Source organism: Astyanax mexicanus, chromosome 1 (assembly GCF_023375975.1).
Source record: "Astyanax mexicanus isolate ESR-SI-001 chromosome 1, AstMex3_surface, whole genome shotgun sequence".
NCBI classification, from domain to species: Eukaryota; Metazoa; Chordata; class Actinopteri; order Characiformes; family Acestrorhamphidae; genus Astyanax; species Astyanax mexicanus.
Window position 1 is genome coordinate 32,962,501 of NC_064408.1, and position 20,042 is coordinate 32,982,542.

Genomic DNA, 20,042 nt, shown 5'->3' on the forward strand with positions numbered 1-20,042 from the left:
GACTGATAATATGCCTCCCTTAGGCTCATTTTCATCTCTCATTGTAAATGATGCCACTAATACAGTGTGTTCCATGCTAAGCTCCTGTTTGGACAACCTCTGTCCTCTAACATCTCGAGCCATCCGCTCAAACAACCCACAGCCGCGGCTTAAAAATGATACCCTCAGGGGCTTCTCTTTCATCCAGCCTCACTACTGCTAAAGCTGAATTGTATCACAAAAAATCAGCTCTCTCACAGACTCCCGGAAACTATTTGCAACATTTAAAACACTACTCAACCCTCCACCTACTCCACCTCCTATCTCTACCTACTCCTCAGGCTACCTGCCTTACAGCCGAAACACTTGCCTCATTTTTACTGGCAGCCATCAGCAGCCAGTTTACTGATGCAACATGTAGCAGTCCTACTACATGCTCTGCTGATCGGTATCCCTCTACTGAAGGCATCACAAAGGCCTCACTGAGAACGAGACACTGGCTCTCCTAACACGTAGCCGTCCTACACCATGTCCACTTGACCCAATTCCTACAGACCTACTACAAACCACTGCACCTGCAATCATTCCAGCTATTACTCACACGATCCTTAACTTCCAGTGTATTCCTGACTGCTTTGAAACAAGCACATGTGACACCACTGCTTAAAAAGCCTTCTCTCAACCCCGCCCAGGTTGATAACTACAGACCGGTCTCACTACTACCTTTTCTTTCTGAAACATTAGAAAGTGCTGTTCTCAATCAGGTCTATGATTTCCTCTCCCAGAATGACCTCCTGGACCAGAACCAATCAGGTTTTAAAAAAGGACACTCCACAGAAACGGCTCTGTTTTCTGTGAGAGACACATTAAAAATTGCCAGAGCTGCAGGACAGTCCTCAATGCTCATTCTGCTGGACCTCTCAGCCGCCTTCAACACAGTCAACCATGACTTCCTCCTAACTATACTCTCAAACATGGGGATCTCAGACAATGTGCTGTCATGGTTTAAATCATACCTCACTGGGCACTTATTCAAGGTGTCATGGCAAGGACAGCTATCCTCAGCCCACTCATTATCCACTGGGGTCCCCCAGGGCGCAATACTGGGACCCCTTCTCTTTTTCATATACACCACCTCTCTAGGTCAGGTTATCTGCTGACATTACTTTTCCTACCATTGCTTTACTGATGACACCCAGCTCTATCTGTCATTCTGGCCTGAAGATTCTTTGATCTCTGCACGGATATCACAGTGTCTCTCAGACATATCCTCATGGATGAAGGAGCATCACCTCCAGCTAAACCTTTCCAAGACTGAACTTCTGGTTATACCAGCAAAACCATCTATCCAACACAACTTCACCATAACCATCGATTCGCTCTCACTCTCCCCAACAACGGTTGCTAGGAATCTGGGTGTTTTGGTTGATGACCAGCTCTCCTTTACTCACCATGTGGCCTCAGTCGCTCGATCCTGACGCTCTTTATAACATCAGAAAAATGTGATTATTTCTAATGCAACCACCCAACTCCCTAAACAAGCAGTGGTCATCTCATGCCTCATGTTTTTAAACATTCCTTCATGATGGAGGGAAACATGCAGGAAGTTATATTACAATAGTCCACAAAACACATGTAGATTCACTGAGGGTTCTAGATAGTAAATAAAATGTCTATATTAATACTGTAATCACAGAGAACCCTGGATATCATCAGCAGCTCTGTAAAGAAATGTGAGTGGGTTTGTTTCTCTACAGTGATCTGAATAAAATAACTTGTATTCTTCTGTCTGACAGCAGGACAGCAGCTCTCACCATGTGGAGGGATTTTCCTGAATTCCTCTCTGCAGAATTCCTCTAGTCGCTCTTTCAGCTCAGAGAGAGATTTCCTCACTCCATCAAATGAGGGATGTTGATGGACAGTGATGCTGGGAGAGTCCTCAGATCCAGACGAGACACAGAGAGACTGGAAACTCTACAGAGAGAAGAAACACAGTGGAGGAAGATAATGGTGGAGAAGAGAAATGAAGGAGCTCAGAGCAAATTAGACTAAAGAGAAACTTGGGATTCCAGACAGCTTTATTTATTGGAGCTTCATGAACTTTTGCTGAGAGGAGTTTTAGAAGCTTGATGAGGAGCAGCTTCCTCTGGAGATCAGTGAGAGTTACCTGGAGGAAATGGATGTGATCCTCTGTGTGTGAAAGCTGCTCCAGCTCAGTGTGTCTCCTCTTTAGATCAGCCATCTCCTGCTGCAGTTTCTCCAGGAGTTCTTCAGCTCCACTCAGTTCAGCCTTCTCCTGATCTCTGATCAGCTCTGTTACCTCAGAGCGCTTTTTCTCAATGGAGCAGATCAGCTCAGTAAAGATCCTCTCACTGTCCTCCACTGCTGCCTGTGCAGAGCGCTGTTACACACGCACACACACACACACACACACACACACACACACACACACACACAATTACACACACAATTACACACACACACACACACACAATTACACACAATTACACACACACAATTACACACACACACATACACAGTCAGTACAACATATTATATTTTTTAATGAGTCATTGAGGTGTTTGGCCAGGTGGCACATATGTTGGTCAGTTAGCTAATCTGTCATTTTGAACAGCAGAGTTTTAATATGAAAAAAATGTGACTTTATGTCAGATTGTTTCTCAGTTCTCACCTTAAGAGTGTTTACAGTCTGTTTCAGCTCCTGCAGCTTCTTCTGCTTCTCCTGGAGTCTCTGCTGGAGTTTCTTCTGTATCTCTTTCAGCTGATTCTATCAACACATACAATTTATGATATTTAGGAATTTCTATGAATTATGATCTACAGATATTTGTGTTACTTTCACTCTTATTCTACTGAGTTTTACTATGAGAAAAACAGGACAGATAGGTGGGTGTTGGGTGTTGGCTGGTTAAATATTCACTAACTGGTCTGACCTGTTTACTGAACAGTTCTGTACACAGCTTTATTGCATTTCCTCAAAATGTAAAGACTAATATACAGAAATAATTTTCTCAAAATTGCTGAACGGATAAATCATACTTATTTTAGACTATGAATCTGATTATCATGATCTGATTCTGAATGATTTAATAGTTCTCACCTGTTTCTCAGTTCGTTCTGTTGTAGCAGGAACTGTATCATGACCCTTGTGTTTATCCATTGTACATAAATAACAGATACAGCTCTGATCAGTACGACAGTAGATCTCGATCAGTCTGTCATGCTGAGAGCAGATCTTCTCTTGGAGCTGGGTGGACGCTTTAACCAGCTTGTGCTTCTTCCAAGCAGGAACTTCATAGTGAGGTTTAAGGTGAGCTTCACAAAAGGAGGCCAGACACATCAGACAGGACTTGATGGCTCTGAGTTTTCTCCCGGTGCAGAAATCACACTCCACATCTCCAGCTCCAGCGTAACGGGGAGCAGGAGAAGCAGCTTGGAGTTCTGTGTTCTTCTTCAGTTTCTCCACCACTTCAGCCAGCATGTTGTTTCTGCGTAGAACAGGCCTTGGAGTGAAGGTCTCTCTGCACTGGGGGCAGCTGTAGATCCCCCTCTGATCCTCCTGATCCCAGCAGCCATTAATACACACCATACAGAAACTGTGTCCACAGGGAACAGTCACTGGATCCTTCAGCAGATCCAGACAGACTGGACAGCTGAACTGATCGTGATCTACTGAAATACTGGCCTCTGCCATTTTCCTGCACTTCTAGACTGAGAGAGAGCAGGAGAGGAGGAGGAGAAAGAGAGGAGGAGAAAGAGAGGATAGATGTGATTGGTGGAGGTCAGCTGTCGTGGATGAAATGAACTTTAGCTTGTAAATGATCTGCAGTCTCTGTGAGGATCTTTATTTCTATCATTACTGCAGCTCTGAGAACTAAAACACCAGCCTAGAATAAATCATCACTACATTCCACACACAGTTACTGCACTACATTAAACACCCACTCAGACACACACACACTCACACATACTGAAATGTTAATGTAAGTAGACAACAGGACTAATGATAGAACGTGTCATACAAACAAATCTTCTGCTTCATCTAATGCAGCACTGCAGAAGCTGTGGCATTAAAATCTCTTGTAAAAGAAGAAAGATCTACAGTCTGACTGAAGAAATGTCTTCATATTATTTATTACATTACATTACACTGTATTAAGTGGACACCTTCATCCTAAGAGACTTACAATGTATAAGGTACATTAGCAATAGAGGACATTAAAATCCAAAGCAAAAAGTAAAACATTTAGCAGTGGAGCAGGAAATGAGGTTAGAAGTAGTTAGTTTGTTAGAGGTGTTATGAGAGTAGGTGCTATTTGAAGAGCTCAGTATTTAAGATGTTCTTGAAGGTAGCAAGGGAGGCTCCTACTATGGTAGCAGTAGGTAGTTTGTTCCACCATTAGGGAACTGTGTAGGAGAACAGTCTGGATTGCTTTGTGTGAATGTTTGGTAAAGCTATAGGTGACGTTCACTGGAGGAGAGCAGCACCTGGGAGGGAACATAAGCCTTTAGGATAAAGTGCTTTAGAAAAGAGTCTGTTCCATCATCACCTTATAGGCTTTGAATGGCAACACTTTATAATACTGTTCCATAGTTAATAGGTAACTAAGCAGTAACTAAGCAGTAACTAATTAATAGTGCTGCATTAACACCTAAATATTTTCTATTAACTACCAGGGAGTACTGAATAATTACTCAGTAAATAGTACTGAACTAATGATTATAGTAGTTCACTATTAACTTCACAATAATTACTGAGACTTACATATCTCCCAGAGAACTACTTACTAATGATGTCTTCTTTATAATAACTACTTATTACTAACTGCTCAAATCAACATTAACTACTGAAAACCCTTACATGCCACCTGGGGAACTATAGATCTAAATCAGTCTACACAAACAATTATTCTATCAGTGGTGATATTAAAGGCATATTTGAGTGACACCATTTGTAGTAGTAGTAACCTTAATTAGCTTATTATCATCATTATCTTCCAAATATTAGCAACATATAGTGAAATACTACAGTGTGTCGTAATCTGCTTAAACCCCATTTGTAAAAGAAAAAAAATAATAAAAAAATAACGTAATATTATTACATAGTAGACATTATTTATGTTCTCCAGAAGACTCTAAGACTGACTGTACTCAATTTTGTTTTAATGGTCACTGCTTTAATTTTCAGCACCAACCTTATAAACGTTCATCCTTAGCCTTGCAGTCTCAGACTTTTAGTGCCCATTATTAGGGTAATTACGGTAATTCCACAGCGCCGGACCGCTAGCCTCTATCAGTGTGTTTATCTGCTGCTGCAGGTTATTCTATCAGTGGTGATATTAAAGTCGGTGACACCACTTATCATATATTAACCTTACTTATCTTAGTATGCTCAATATCTTCCAAATGTTAGACACACTGAAATGTGCAGTAGTCTGCTTAACCCCCATTTTTGTAATGTTCTGTCAGTGTGTTACAGGTGTTTATTCTAAACCTGTGCTCTTCTTCAGTCCTCCTGGAGATGTGCTCAGTAGAAGTGATGGCTCACATACAGCTTTACTGTAGGATATGTGTCCAACATCCTTATTATGGGGGAAATCATGTTTAAATGAATAAATATTTATGTTAGATAACGAACTATCCCTGTGTTCTTCATAGATAATTAATAAGGGGTCCCTGTCTTCTTTTTTCGGGAGTTAACAGCAGCACATGGTAACCCATTACTAATGACTGAGCAGTTACTGTGTTCTGGAGTTACTGTAGATCATGTCACAGTATTATAAAGTGAGAAACATGTTAGCTAATTACTAATTACTGAGGAGTTACTGTGTTCTTCTTTAGGAGTTACTGCAGATCATACCACAGTATTATAAAGTGAGAAACATGTTAACTAATTACTAATTACTGAGGAGTTACTGTGTTCTTCTTTAGGAGTTACTGCAGATCATACCACAGTATTATAAAGTGAGAAACATGGTAACTAATTACTAATTACTGAGGAGTTACTGTGTTCTTCTTTAGGAGTTACTGCAGATCATACCACAGTATTATAAAGTGAGAAACATGTTAGCTAATTACTAATTACTGAGGAGTTACTGTGTTCTTCTTTAGGAGTTACTGCAGATCATACCACAGTATTATAAAGTGAGAAACATGTTAACTAATTACTAATTACTGAGGAGTTACTGTGTTCTTCTTTAGGAGTTACTGCAGATCATACCACAGTATTATAAAGTGAGAAACATGGTAACTAATTACTAATTACTGAGGAGTTACTGTGTTCTTCTTTAGGAGTTACTGCAGATCATACCACAGTATTATAAAGTGAGAAACATGTTAGCTAATTACTAATTACTGAGGAGTTACTGTGTTCTTCTTTAGGAGTTACTGCAGATCATACCACAGTATTATAAAGTGAGAAACATGTTAACTAATTACTAATTACTGAGGAGTTACTGTGTTCTTCTTTAGGAGTTACTGCAGATCATACCACAGTATTATAAAGTGAGAAACATGGTAACTAATTACTAATTACTGAGGAGTTACTGTGTTCTTCTTTAGGAGTTACTGCAGATCATACCACAGTATTATAAAGTGAGAAACATGTTAGCTAATTACTAATTACTGAGGAGTTACTGTGTTCTTCTTTAGGAGTTACTGCAGATCATACCACAGTATTATAAAGTGAGAAACATGTTAACTAATTACTAATTACTGAGGAGTTACTGTGTTCTTCTTTAGGAGTTACTGCAGATCATACCACAGTATTATAAAGTGAGAAACATGGTAACTAATTACTAATTACTGAGGAGTTACTGTGTTCTTCTTTAGGAGTTACTGCAGATCATACCACAGTATTATAAAGTGAGAAACATGGTAACTAATTACTAATTACTGAGGAGTTACTGTGTTCTTCTTTAGGAGTTACTGCAGATCATACCACAGTATTATAAAGTGAGAAACATGTTAGCTAATTACTAATTACTGAGGAGTTACTGTGTTCTTCTTTAGGAGTTACTGCAGATCATACCACAGTATTATAAAGTGAGAAACATGGTAACTAATTACTAATTACTGAGGAGTTACTGTGTTCTTCTTTAGGAGTTACTGCAGATCATACCACAGTATTATAAAGTGAGAAACATGTTAGCTAATTACTAATTACTGAGGAGTTACTGTGTTCTTCTTTAGGAGTTACTGCAGATCATACCACAGTATTATAAAGTGAGAAACATGTTAGCTAATTACTAATTACTGAGGAGTTACTGTGTTCTTCTTTAGGAGTTACTGCAGATCATACCACAGTATTATAAAGTGAGAAACATGTTAACTAATTACTAATTACTGAGGAGTTACTGTGTTCTTCTTTAGGAGTTACTGCAGATCATGTCACAGTATTATAAAGGGAAATATACATTAATAATAATAATAATAATAATTTTGTTGAGCTTATAGGACTAGTTAGTACAATCCCTTAACTAATCAGCACTTGGTGAGGGGTTAGGGCTAGAGGGTAAACGCTTCACAGGGGTCTTCAGGTGGGCACCCTCCTTCTTTGGTGTTTCGTTGAAAGGCCCACGACACCTCCAGAGGGCTCAACGGCAACATCTGGCGTCCCAGATTTGCCCCCCTCTGCTTTTACCCCCATGGTCATCTTGCAGCCCAGTTGCAGTCCTTCCTTTTCATCCATATCCAGTTACTGCTCCGTTCCGCCGCTCCTGATATTGCTTTGGCAGCTTGCTGGAAGGCTTGTCCTCTCACTCCCATTACCTTAAGCAACTTGGTTGTAGATGTGGCAACAAACCCTCTACAGCCAACCTCAATAGGAAGCACCTGGGCACGCCATCCACGTTGTTCGGCGTCTGCTTTTAAGTCAGAGTACTTCAGTCGTTTCCGCTCATATGCTTCACCAACTGCCCCTTCCCAGGGTACAGTTAGCTCCACAATGAAAACAGACTTCTGTGCAGTTGACCATAAGACCAGATCTGGCCTGAGACTAGTTGTGACAATCTCAGGTGGGAAGACAAGTCTCTGGTCCAAGTCAACCTGCATTCTCCAGTCCCGGGCACTGTCTAGGAGGGTTGGTTCCATTTTCGCTGCAGGTTTTACTGGGAGTTGTCCTGCTTTTACAAATGGTGTGGAGGATATGCGTCCAGGCACTGACGGAGGGAGGGCGTTAGTGCTGGTTCTCCTTCCTTCCAGAAAGATGGCCAGTTGTCTTAATACCTGGTTGTGTCTCCAGGTATAGCGGCCCTGAGCTAAGCTGGTTTTACAGCCAGTGAGGATGTGCTTCAGAGTTGCAGGGGTTTGACAGAGCACACAAGAGGGATCTTCACCAAACCATTGTCTGAGGTTTGTAGGTGTGGGAAGAACGTCATAGGTGGCCCTGACGATAAAGCTGATTTGGCTCCCTTCCATTTCCCAGAGATCCCTCCAGCTGATCTTTCTTTGACCCAGTCCTTCCCAGCTAGTCCACTGGCCCTGTTTGGCCTGTGAAACTGCCTTTGTGCGTCTGTTTGCCTCCTCTTGGTGCCGCACCTCTGCTACGACCAGCTTTCTTTTCTCGGTTGGTGTTGCTTTGTGCCAAGTGGGTCGGCTTGTCCCAAGGCCAATCCCACCTCTTCCATGCTGTACCTGGCCTACAATGTCTCCATGCCTGAGAGCGGATTTTGCTTGTTCTATGGCCTCAGATGGAGTCCATTTTTTCCCAGTTGCCAGTCTGGGAGCAGCCAATTGAATCCGTTCATCTTGGGAGTCAGTCAGGGTCATGTTTAGCCTCACTTTGGTGCATTTAAACTCCTCTGTGAGGCTAGAGATGGGCAAATCCAGGGCACCATGTCCAAATAAGTTGATGTTGCTGAGGCAGCGTGGGAGGCCAAGCCACTTCTTGATATATGAACTGACTGTCCTCTCAAGCTTCTCAACTTTGGTCATGGGGACCTCATATACCGTCAGGGGCCACATCAGGCGGGGCAGTAATCCAAACTGCAGGCACCACAATTTTAATCTCCCAGGAAGCAAGGTTTTGTCTATGCTGGCCAGGCCTTTGATGGTTTCTTTCCTCAGCTGGTCAGCCTGGTCAGAGTCCTTGAGGCTGGCGTTATACCAGCGCCCAAGGCTCTTCACAGGCAGTTCTGATACCAGCGGAATGGGTGTTTCCTTGATGTGAAACCTCTGGTCAACCAGTTTTCCCTTGCTTATGGATAAACTCCGGGATTTACTGGGTTTAAACCTCATCCGTGCCCAGTCAATGTTGTCCTGAAGTTTTCCCAGTAATTGTTTTGTACATGCGACGGTTGAGGTCAACGTGGTCAAATCATCCATGTATGCACGAATGGGGGGTAGGCGATGTCCAGATTGCAGACGTTCTCCTCCCACCACCCACTTGGAGGCTCGAATGATTACCTCCATCGCCATGGTGAAAGCAAGTGGGGAGATGGTACATCCAGCCATTATTCCCACTTCCAAGGATTGCCACGATGTTGTGTATTCTGTTGTTTGAATACAGAATTGCAGATCTTGGAAGTAGTTCCTCACCATGTTTGTGATGGTATTTGGGATGTGGAAGAAGTCAAAGGCTGCCCAGATAAGAGAATGGGGGATAGATCCAAAGGCGTTGGCAAGGTCTAAGAACAGGACGTGCAGGTCTCTTCCTTCCTTTCTGGCTGATTGTATCTGGTGCCATATCATGCTTATGTGTTCTAAGCATCCTGAGAACCCAGGTATACCGGCTTTCTGCACCGATGTGTCTATCATGTTGTTTTCCTTCAGGTACTTCGTCAGTCTTTTAGCGACAATGCTAAAGAAGACATCTTTAGGAGTTACTGCAGATCATGTCACAGTATTATAAAGGGAAATATACATTAATAATAATAATAATAATAATAACACATTTAACCTAGCTAACTAACACACACACATTTAACCTAGTTAACTAACACACACACATTTAACCTAGTTAACACAATTAACCTAGCTAACACACACACATTTCCCCTAGCTAACTTAGCTTGCTAACTTACACACATTTAACCTAGCTAACTGACACACACGCATTTAACTTGCTAACACACATATAACCTAGCTAACTAACCCACACATAAAAGTTAACTTAGGTAGCAAACGAACACACATAACCTAGCTAACTAACACACATTTAAACTAGCTAACTAACACACACATAACCTAGCTAACACACATCCTAAAGCTGGTTAACAACCCACAAAGAGTCCTCCTCTGATCCGGGGGTAAAATAAGCTGGAAAAGATCTCAATATCTTGATTACTAGTTTATTTTCAATCAAATACAGAAATATGAAAGCAGCAGAGTCGCTCTTAATCCTCTTCCAGCAGCAGCACAGCAGATAATTTACACGAAGGACCAGGAGAGCTGCGTCCGCTGTGAAATTACCGTAATTACCCTAATAATGCGCAGTTAAATAAATCTCTGTGAGACTGCAAAGGGTGAAGATGCACTTTTATAAGGCTGATACCTAGTATTAAAGCAATGATTGTTACATTATTACAGTCTTACAGTCATTCTTAGAGTCTCAGATGCCTTCTGGAGAACTTTCATCAATGTCTTCTATGCAATAATAATTACGTTATAATGTTGTTTTTTTCTTCCAAAAATGATGGTTAAGCAGAGTAATACACACTGAAGTATTTTACTATATGTTGCTAATATTTGGAAGGAACTGAGGATAATGAGGTAATTAAGGTTACCACTACTACAAATGGTGTCACTTGCTTAATTCAAATATGACTTCAATTATTATGCATTTAACTCAAATATGCCTGATTTAGATCTATAGTTCCCCAGGTGGGATGTAAGGGTTTTCAGTAATTAATGTTGATTTGAGCAGTAATTAATAAGTAGTTATTATAAAGAAGACATCATTAGTAAGTAGTTCTCTGGGAGATATGTAAGTCTCAGTAATTATTGTGGAGTTAATAGTGAACTACTATAATCATTAGTTCAGTACTATCTACTGAGTAATTATTCAGTACTCCCTGGTAGTTAATAGAAAATATTTAGGTGTTAATGCAGCACTATTAATTAGTTACTGCTTAGTTACCTATTAACTATGGAACAGTATTATAAAGTGTTACCCTTTGAATTTGATACGAGCAGCAACCGGTAGCCAGTGGAGCTCAATCAGCAGTGGGGTTACATGCGCCTGTTTTGGTTGGTTGAAGATCAGGCCCGTTAGCACTGCATTTAAGTGGACAAGATTTTAGATGACCCATGCTTGGGTGGCCTGTTGCGTTAGAAACGGTCGAATTTGACCTATATTGTAAAGAGTAAAGAAGCAGAACAGAACAACTTAAGCAACATCATGAGGACAGCTGATCTTCAATCATAACACCTAGGTTCCCTAGAAACCTTTGGTAGGGAGAGTGAGAGTGAGTTGATGGTTATGGTGTTGTTTTTGATGGATGGTTTTGCTGGAAGAACCAGTAGTTCAGTTTTGGATAGAATTAGATTAATTTTGTGTGCCTTCATCCGTTAGGAAAAAGGCCCTGCAATATCCACACTGAGATCAAAGGGTCATCAGATGGTAATGACAGATAAAGTTGGGTGTCATCATCAAAGCAATGGTAGGAAAAGCCATGTGAGAGGATAACCTGGCCCAGAGACATGGTGTAGATGGAAATGAGAAGGGGTTCCAGTACTGAGCCCTGGGGGACCCCAGTGGATAGTGAGTGGGATTAGGATAGCTGTCCTAGCATGACACCAGTTACTCCTTCTATTTTGTTCCAATCATCTGTCTTAAAAATATAGATAATTTAATCTGGTTATCAAATCATTAAAATGTTAGGTGCTTTCTACAATAAAAATATAAAACTGTGAACAGACACACCCTTCACTCCAGCACCCTCATGCTATGTGTGTGCAGCAGGTTTGTAGTGTGGATGGAGGTGAATCCAGGTTGGAGGAAGGAGGAAAATGTTTTACACTGAACATTTTTTAAACTGGGAGTAAATTAATGGTTGTTATTTACAGAGCATGAGTAACAGTGTAATGTCTCTGACATTAACCGGTATCCTCATCTCCTACCAAGTTTTTTTTACAGTCACTTGTTTTGTTTTGGAAAAATTACCTGTTTTTCTTTTTTTTCCGTCAAATATCTCCATTCTGAACCTAGACGTTCTCAGAGACAGCAGGTTAGCTGAGCTGTGATTGGCTGTGCTGTGACTTGGCGGAGTTGAAACATATTAATTTTATATGACCCTGTGCAAAAAAATCTGACGCAGAATCATTTCTAATTAATCACTTGTCACTTGGTGACACCCCATGTATGGCATTATGAGAGAGATTAGTCTCAAAACTACCACAAGTGTGTAAATGATAATTCATAAGTTACACATACATCACAAATACATTTCACTGTTCACAAATAAATACATTTCAGTCTGTCTCTCGACCTGCAATTTGTACAAATACTGTTAAACTTATAAATACACATTTCTATACACAAAAAATACACAGTTTTTATATATAAATCATAATTTCCATGTGAAACTGAATGCATTTCTTTTACATGTACTTGCATATTTTTTTTAAGTTGAAGTCTCATTTGACTCTTTAAACTTTAAAACTATCTGCACCAATTTTACACTGAAAACACAAGGTAACATTTAACTGAAGTCTGGGGAAATGTTTGGAGAAAATACATTATTTTTAGACTTGTCACATGACTTTATTAAACAATAGGGGAACCACTTTTCCCAGACTCTGGTTAAATATGTTCCCCCTGTGTTTTCAGTGTGAAAGTGGTGCAGATAGTGTTAAAGTTACTGGGTGAAATGGTAACAGATATATAGTTTATTAGCATCATTACTGTACATTAAATCCACTCCAGTTTAACTCTGTTCTCTGAGTATTCTGCTGTAAACAACTGTATGTATAAAAACTATAAAATAAGACACATTAGTTCTGCAAAAGTAAGAAGTACATGCGCTAGAACCTCAATAAAGCGGGGAACATTTTTCAAGGTGTAATTTTAGTAGCAAAGTTGATATAAAATAATACTACTGACTAACTGCTGTGCCATGTAATGTAGTTTATTTATAAGAGTAATACATATTTCAAACATTACACATGTATTTACCCAATTTAGTGAGTGTGTTGAGACTAGACAATCCCAAATAAACTATACTTACTGGAGTCTGAACAGAATAATGTAGCTTTAAATAAAGGATATGACTAAATCCACCTTATCAGCTGAACTCAATCTATTGCACGGAGCGGAAAATGGAGCGAAATCGAGTCATTGTATGTTTTAATGAGCATTTAAACATATTCTGACTGTTTTTTTACACTTTAAAGTACGAAATTACGTGGACACTATTTTACAACAGAAGTAAAAAGTCGCCGACCCGAAGAAACAGAGAGAAACGAGCGCAAACGCGAACAAATGAAGCCTATCAGGCCTTACACCATTCCTCCAAATGAACAGCGCCACCTCGCGGCGGCTTGTTCGCTTGTTGCTTTCACATTTGTGAATTGAGTGGTGCTTTCGTGTGGATCAGGTGCAAAATGCGAAAGGAAAGTCTCAAAACCCAAAATATGCGTGAGGAAATTAACAAAAAACAAACGTGATCCACAAATGCAGATGCACATTTTATAAATGCAGTTCGAGACTTCAGCTTTAAAAAATATGCAATTACATGTAAAAGAAATGCATTCAGTTTCACATGCAAATTATGATTTATATATAAAAACTAGAAATTTATGAGTTTAACAGTATTTGTTAAACTCCCCAGATAGCAAAAAGCATTCTGGCCGGATCCGGGCCGAGTCTATCACAAGTTCCGCGCCGGATCCGTAAAACGGTTCTGGGCCGGGGTCCAGATGCACAACGGGCCAAAACCGTCACGGATCCGTTTTACAGAGTCAAAAAGATACTGGGCCAGCACCAGTCCAGACCAAGCGTTTCAGGTGTTCCTTTAGACCGAATATGGGCCGGATCCGCGCCGGATCCGCTTACCGTTACACTCGCTGGAACAGGTCCGTTACAGATCTGGACCAGATCTGGATCAGCCCCGGATTAGTTCCGTATTAGTTCCGTATTAGCTACGGCCAAGCCACGGCCTTTTCACGTTCCCCAGCCTACTTATTAATGATTATAATGACATATTTCAAAATAAAAGTAGTAAAGAAAGAGCACTAAGCTATTTGACTTCTTTTTTACATTGATAAATTAAAAGAGTTTAATACAGTACATTAAATTACAAATGCAATATTTAAATAATATAATAAAAAAACATTAGTTGTAAATGCAATCCTTAATTAGGTTAGCTAAATGAAATACAATAATTATAAATGCAATACTTAATTAAGCTAATTAAATAAAATACCATAACTTATATATGCAATACTTAATTAAGCTAATTAATGAAAGTACCATCAGTTATAAATGCAATACTTAATTAAGCTAATTAAATAAAATACCATCACTTATAAATGCAATACTTAATTAAGCTAATTATATAAAATATCATCACTTATAAATGCAATATTAATTAAGCTAATTCAATAAAATACCATCACTTATAAATGCAATATTAATTAAGCTAATTAAATAAAATACCATCACTTATAAATGCAATACTTAAGCTAATTAAATAAAATACCATCAGTTATAAATGCAATACTTAATTAAGCTACTTAAATAAAATTTGATTTCAATTAAACAATTTATAAATCAACAGGCATTAATACAATTATTTTAATAATAAAACCATTTTTAATTCACATAATATAAACATGCAGACACAGACGTTTTTTGCAGCCAGCTGTGCCTCCACTGATGAGAGCATTCTTGGACACTTAACACCACTACAGTGCAGCCTATAAAAAAGACAAAATAAGAAAATATTTTATTTCAGAAACAGCAGAAAAGAAGTGGCTAGAAATGAATATAGCGTACTAAAATGACAAGTGTTTTTCATTTGACCAAATTTCTAAAAGATATATAAATGTCACAGCTGTATTTAACAGGGGCCAGCTAATTTTCATTTATACCATTTCACATAATAAATAATTACCATTTTACTGGAATTATGCACCCAAAATTAAAAGAAAGATAAATAAAAAGTGCACTTATAGCTTTGGGGTGCATTTCCCAAAAGCTTTCTAAGGCTAAGAACTTTGTTAACTCGTACTTAAAATTATATTGTATTTTATTTACAATAGAATATAAGTCAGCGGTTTTTGATAAATGCATTTGTTGTTGCAGTTGTAATTGTGTTTTTGCTAATAAAGCGGCCAGGTGATAAATGTTCAGGTTAACCCTCAAGCCCCCTTCAAATTTTGCACCCTCTGGACACGTTTGTGGTAAAAATGTACAAGCACCTAAAAAATGCTCTTAAATCATTATACATCAATATTTTTTTTTTTTTACATAAATAAACTTTTTTTTTTTTCATAAAATCACTTAATCAACTTCCGTTCTACCCAAAACTACCAAACATTAAATAATTTTCAGGATTTTAACCCTTTAAATGACAGTTTAAATATTTTAACTATTGTTGTATTTTGGCAAAAAAAACACAAAAAAAACACAAAAATTATTTTCCACAAAACAAACAGCAGACAAATGAGGCATTGGTGACTATTAGAGTCTTGGACATGTAAAAGATTAGCAACAAAATTGATTTGATTGCATTATTATTTTTTTACGTAGTGCCAGATTTAAATTTTGCACCCTCTGGACACCTTTGTTGCCAAAAATGTACATGCACAAAATCAGCAATAAAATACTCATATACATTTTTTTTTGCTATTTTTTCATAAATCACTTAATCAAATCCAGCCCTGATCAAAATGATCAAATATTTAATACATTCCAGGATTTTAACCCTTTAATTGACAGTTTAATTACATTCATGATTAATTATTCATTAAAAACCCCCACAAAAGTTGTACTATTTCTCATATAATAAATATTAGATGTATGGGGCATTGGTAGAATTTTAGAATTTTTTTATTGGTAGAATGTAGTGTCAAATACTCCCTCTGAACACCTTCGTGGCCAAAAATGCCCCATTGACTTCCATTGAAAACACATTTTTTATCTCACTGTAATTACTGTATAAAATTATTAAACAGTTATTTAAATGGTTAAAATCCTGATTTATGAAAAAAAAAAGCAAAACAATATTGATGTATAATGATTTAAGAGCAGTTTGTAGGTGTGGGTACATTTTTGCCATGAACATGTCCAGAGAGTGCAAAATGCGTCCAGAGAGTATGAATGACGTGAGAGTAAAAGACATTAGATTTCAAAAATTTAATGAAAAAGCAGGTTTTCTGCAAAAATGCATTCCCCTGGCTGCAACATAGCCAAAACGAGTCAGTACATCAGTAGGTGGGCCCATTACATTCTCATTGAAGGCTAATGCATCCAAAATTGATTTAAATGCTATTCTCCGTGGGCCCTGTTTCTTTTCAAAATAGATATTAAAGTCACCAACAATGATAACTCTGTCAGAGTTGAGAGCTACTGCAGCTAAAAAATATACTGAATTTCTTAGTGAATTTTGCATATGGTCCTGGAGGACGGTACATAGTTATCAGCAGGAATGAATGTTGGGTTTTGGTGGCAGTAGATGGGCCTGCGACTATAAGGTTAAACAGTTCAAATGACTTAGCTTCAAACTCTGTATTTTGATTTATTCCTATAACTGACGACTACACCACCCTGACCAGTCCTGCATGGGTAGATGAAATAGCTAGAACCTGGGGGGAGTGGACTCATTTAGAGGTAAATATCCATCAGTTTTAACCCATGTCTCATAGAGAGTGCATTGTCAATGATAATTTAACCTACAGTAACTGATTTAGGTGCCAGCGATCTTATATTTAACAGCCCCGATTTAATGTGGTTGTTGCTGTAACTCAGAAGGACAGACGAGTTTGTATTAATTCTAATGGAGTTGTTAAAACAGATTTTCCAGCTATTTTGATAACGTGTTTTATTTACACTATTATGAAGAATTGACATACAAATAGTACAAGCAGAAATACCAGCAAACAAACCTACTTGGCTGGTGTGACTGGGTAGAGACAGTCAGTCTCAGCGTAGCACCGCCTCGATGTTCACAGAGAGAAGCCTGTCTCTGTGGAACGGGGCCGGTCGCTCCCGAAAGCTCATCCCCACGTGGAGGGCGATGGTGCCGGGGTTCCTGCTTTGACAATGCGCCCCAGGGAGCCGCTTGCCGACTACCAGCATGCAAGCATCTGGAAGACATGAAATTGTGCCATTACTCTTAGATACTTTTAAATGTCTAACAATTGAATCTCCTATAATGAGAGTACCGCCCTTGGTAGTTTTCCTCTGTGCTGGGGGAGGCGAGGGCTGAGGACCTCGAACCATTTTGCGGATACCAAATCCTGCTGAGAAAGTTGTAAATTAAATAAATTATTTTTAAAAAATCATAAATTGTGATTTCCGGATTTTTATTATGTCTCTCACGGTGGACATGCACCAAAGATGAAAATTTCAGACCCCTCAATGATTTATAAGTGAGAGAACTTGCAAAGTCGCAGGGTGTTCATTTTCCTCACTGTATATATGTGTGCCTCTAGGTCAACTCAGTTCCACAGAGTTCCACCATGTACCACCTAACTGCCCACTGATTTTATGCTACAGGTGGTTTCCTGCAGACAACTGGTGATGGTCACGGTCTTAGCAAGTGTGCAGACTCCAAGTCTGTGCATTCTGTAACCCAGTTGTTACTGCACCATACACACACTTATATGGAATTCCCAAGGAAATACAGGATTTACAGGAATTGCAAAGGGGAGGAGTCAACAAAGACGCTCTTTGAACTTTTTGCAAAGCTCTATGGGAAACACTTGAAGAACTGGCTCGTTCTTTTCTCACGTCATGCGTTAGTTTGTTTGTTATTCGCTAAGATTGATCACTTTCAGGAAAAACACCCCTGTCCTATTTAGTGTGTCATGGTGACCATGTGTAATTACAGTGAGTCTGGAGAAATCCTGCAGTAGTTCTCTCCAGCTTAAAAAAAAGCAAAACATTTAAAACTGTTATTTTTAGTTTTCTAGTCAGGAATAGACAACTGATTAGGAATTATTTTAGTTCAAAAGGTGGCAATCATTTAAGATAAAGCAAAGGGATGAAAAGTAATGAAGTATTAGTACTTGGTTACTTTACTCAAGGGTATAGAGTTAGCCCGGACACCAATATCCAGTGATTTTTTAAATGGTCCCCGCCAACAATTTGATTTGATAATTTGAACCTCGATCTGATAACGCCTGATGTAATTGTTATTATACGTAACAACACAAATGTTTTAAAAGGAAAGAAATGTATATTTCTTACCTTAACTACTCTATGTATAATGTCACTGCTCAGTGCATCAAGTACTGTTAGGATCCAGGCTGATCCTGCGAGGGGGAGATGCAGCAAGCGCAGACAGAAAACAAAACACAAACTTAAAAGCTATTCTGAACTTCAAAATCACTGTTTCACTCCATTGAGGTGTAATACACTGAATAATATTCCTCTCATGTCTGATCTGACCTCCACGGTGTTGAAACGAGGCTGAGAAAGTTCTGATAGCAGGGCATGCAAATACTTACATAGCCTTGTTTTAACACAGTGGAGCCCAGATCAGACATGAGAGGACTTTTATTCTGTATATTACAGCTCAATGGAGTGGAACACTAATTTTTATGGTTGTAAATTTACTTCTTTAAAAATGTATATAAATTAATCAAGAAAATCTTACAGTGTCCCTTAAAGTTTTTAGTGCAGTGGCACAACAAACAATTAAAATAAGAAAGTGGATAAATGCTACATTAAGAGCAAACATATCAAATCAAACGTGTATCAACAGACTTAAAGTCAAAATTAATTACAGAACTGCTGGAAAATAGAATTAATTACCTTGTTAGGTGATTTGATGGGTAAATGATTACACCTAAAAACAAACAAAACAAAATTACATTCAGTATTGTAAGTTAAGCATTTTCTTTTTTTAAATAAAGGCTGAACTTTAACTTACCATACATCAGATTTGCATCAGACTTTATGTATCCAGATTGAGTTATCCAAAAACTTATTTGCAAATAATGAACAAACTAAACTAAATGAGGCAATAAGTTTTGTAAACCTAACTATTAATCACTGTTGCAGCAACCTATACAAGGTGGAGCAGGAAAACGTCTGACGAGCTTTATTATAATTAAGCCCAAACACAACTATTTAAGGTTCTAAGAATAACTAAAGTTGTTTATTTTAATAAAAAAAAGGTGTGTTACTCGAGCAAAATGAGTTAACAGCGTTTATTTCAGCTAGTTAGCCTGGTTAGCTTAGCTAGTTATACTAGCTAATACTAACTGGTATCGTTAACTGAAGCTTTTTGTCAATTTTGCCTACAAATTGACAACAATTAACATTAAATACACAAAAAAACAATTGATATTATCCAACATACACGTGATAAATCAACTTTAGCATATACAAGATTAAAAATGAGCAATATATGTAATTAAATGACGCTAGCTAGTTAGCTAGTTAACTCACCTGAAGCGCAGATTCAGCAGATGTCAGTTGGTCCTCGCGCTGAGTTTGAATTTCTCCCGCTCCTGTGCCGCTCCGCCGATGCGGCCCGGATCCGCAAAACGACACTGAACTGACACTGAACTCACATCTGGTATCTGACTCCGTGCCGAAGTCATATGGAAGGCGTGAAATGAGACGGACTGTTATGCGGATTTACCGTCAGTAAAACGGATCTGAACGTGAGTCACAATCATAACCCGAACCCGGAGTGAAGCCGTACCAGATCCACTAAACAGACCTGACTGTAGCGCGGATCTGCCGGAGGTAAAACGGATCCGGATCGGAGTAGTCTGCTATCAGGGTCATACAACACAGACTGAAATGTATTTATTCGTAAACAGTGAAATGTATTTGTGATGTATGTGTAATTTATGGATTATCATTTACACATTTGTCAGGAGTTTTGAGACTAATCTCTCTCCATATGAGCCGCACTCTGAGACCC

At 38.8% G+C, this 20,042-nt stretch overlaps 1 protein-coding gene and 1 long non-coding RNA gene across 4 annotated transcripts in view; both read right to left on the reverse strand.

Annotated features, from left to right (window-relative positions):
• The window catches only part of LOC125799884 (tripartite motif-containing protein 16-like), a 28,608-nt gene extending 24,889 nt beyond the window's left edge, over nucleotides 1-3,719 (reverse strand). For both annotated transcript variants that reach the window (XM_049476472.1, XM_049476471.1), the window contains exons 1-4: nucleotides 3,101-3,719; nucleotides 2,672-2,767; nucleotides 2,147-2,380; nucleotides 1,794-1,953 (exon numbers count right to left, since the gene is read on the reverse strand). In XM_049476472.1, coding sequence (XP_049332429.1) covers nucleotides 1,794-1,953; nucleotides 2,147-2,380; nucleotides 2,672-2,767; nucleotides 3,101-3,694 — 1,084 coding nt within the window. In that variant the 5' untranslated portion in view covers nucleotides 3,695-3,719. The remainder of the gene's footprint in view (nucleotides 1-1,793; nucleotides 1,954-2,146; nucleotides 2,381-2,671; nucleotides 2,768-3,100) is intronic.
• A 10,867-nt stretch (nucleotides 3,720-14,586) lies between these two features.
• LOC111193111 (uncharacterized) lies at nucleotides 14,587-19,897 on the reverse strand. 2 transcript variants are annotated; one of them, XR_007438537.1, is made up of 5 exons: nucleotides 19,559-19,897; nucleotides 18,920-18,953; nucleotides 18,353-18,417; nucleotides 17,047-17,403; nucleotides 14,587-14,856 (listed from the first exon to the last, which is right to left on the reverse strand). It is a non-coding gene; the product is annotated as an uncharacterized LOC111193111 (long non-coding RNA). The 2 variants fall into 2 exon arrangements; XR_007438536.1 differs by having other exon boundaries at nucleotides 14,592-14,856; nucleotides 17,051-17,403.
• Nucleotides 19,898-20,042: the final 145 nt, after the last annotated feature.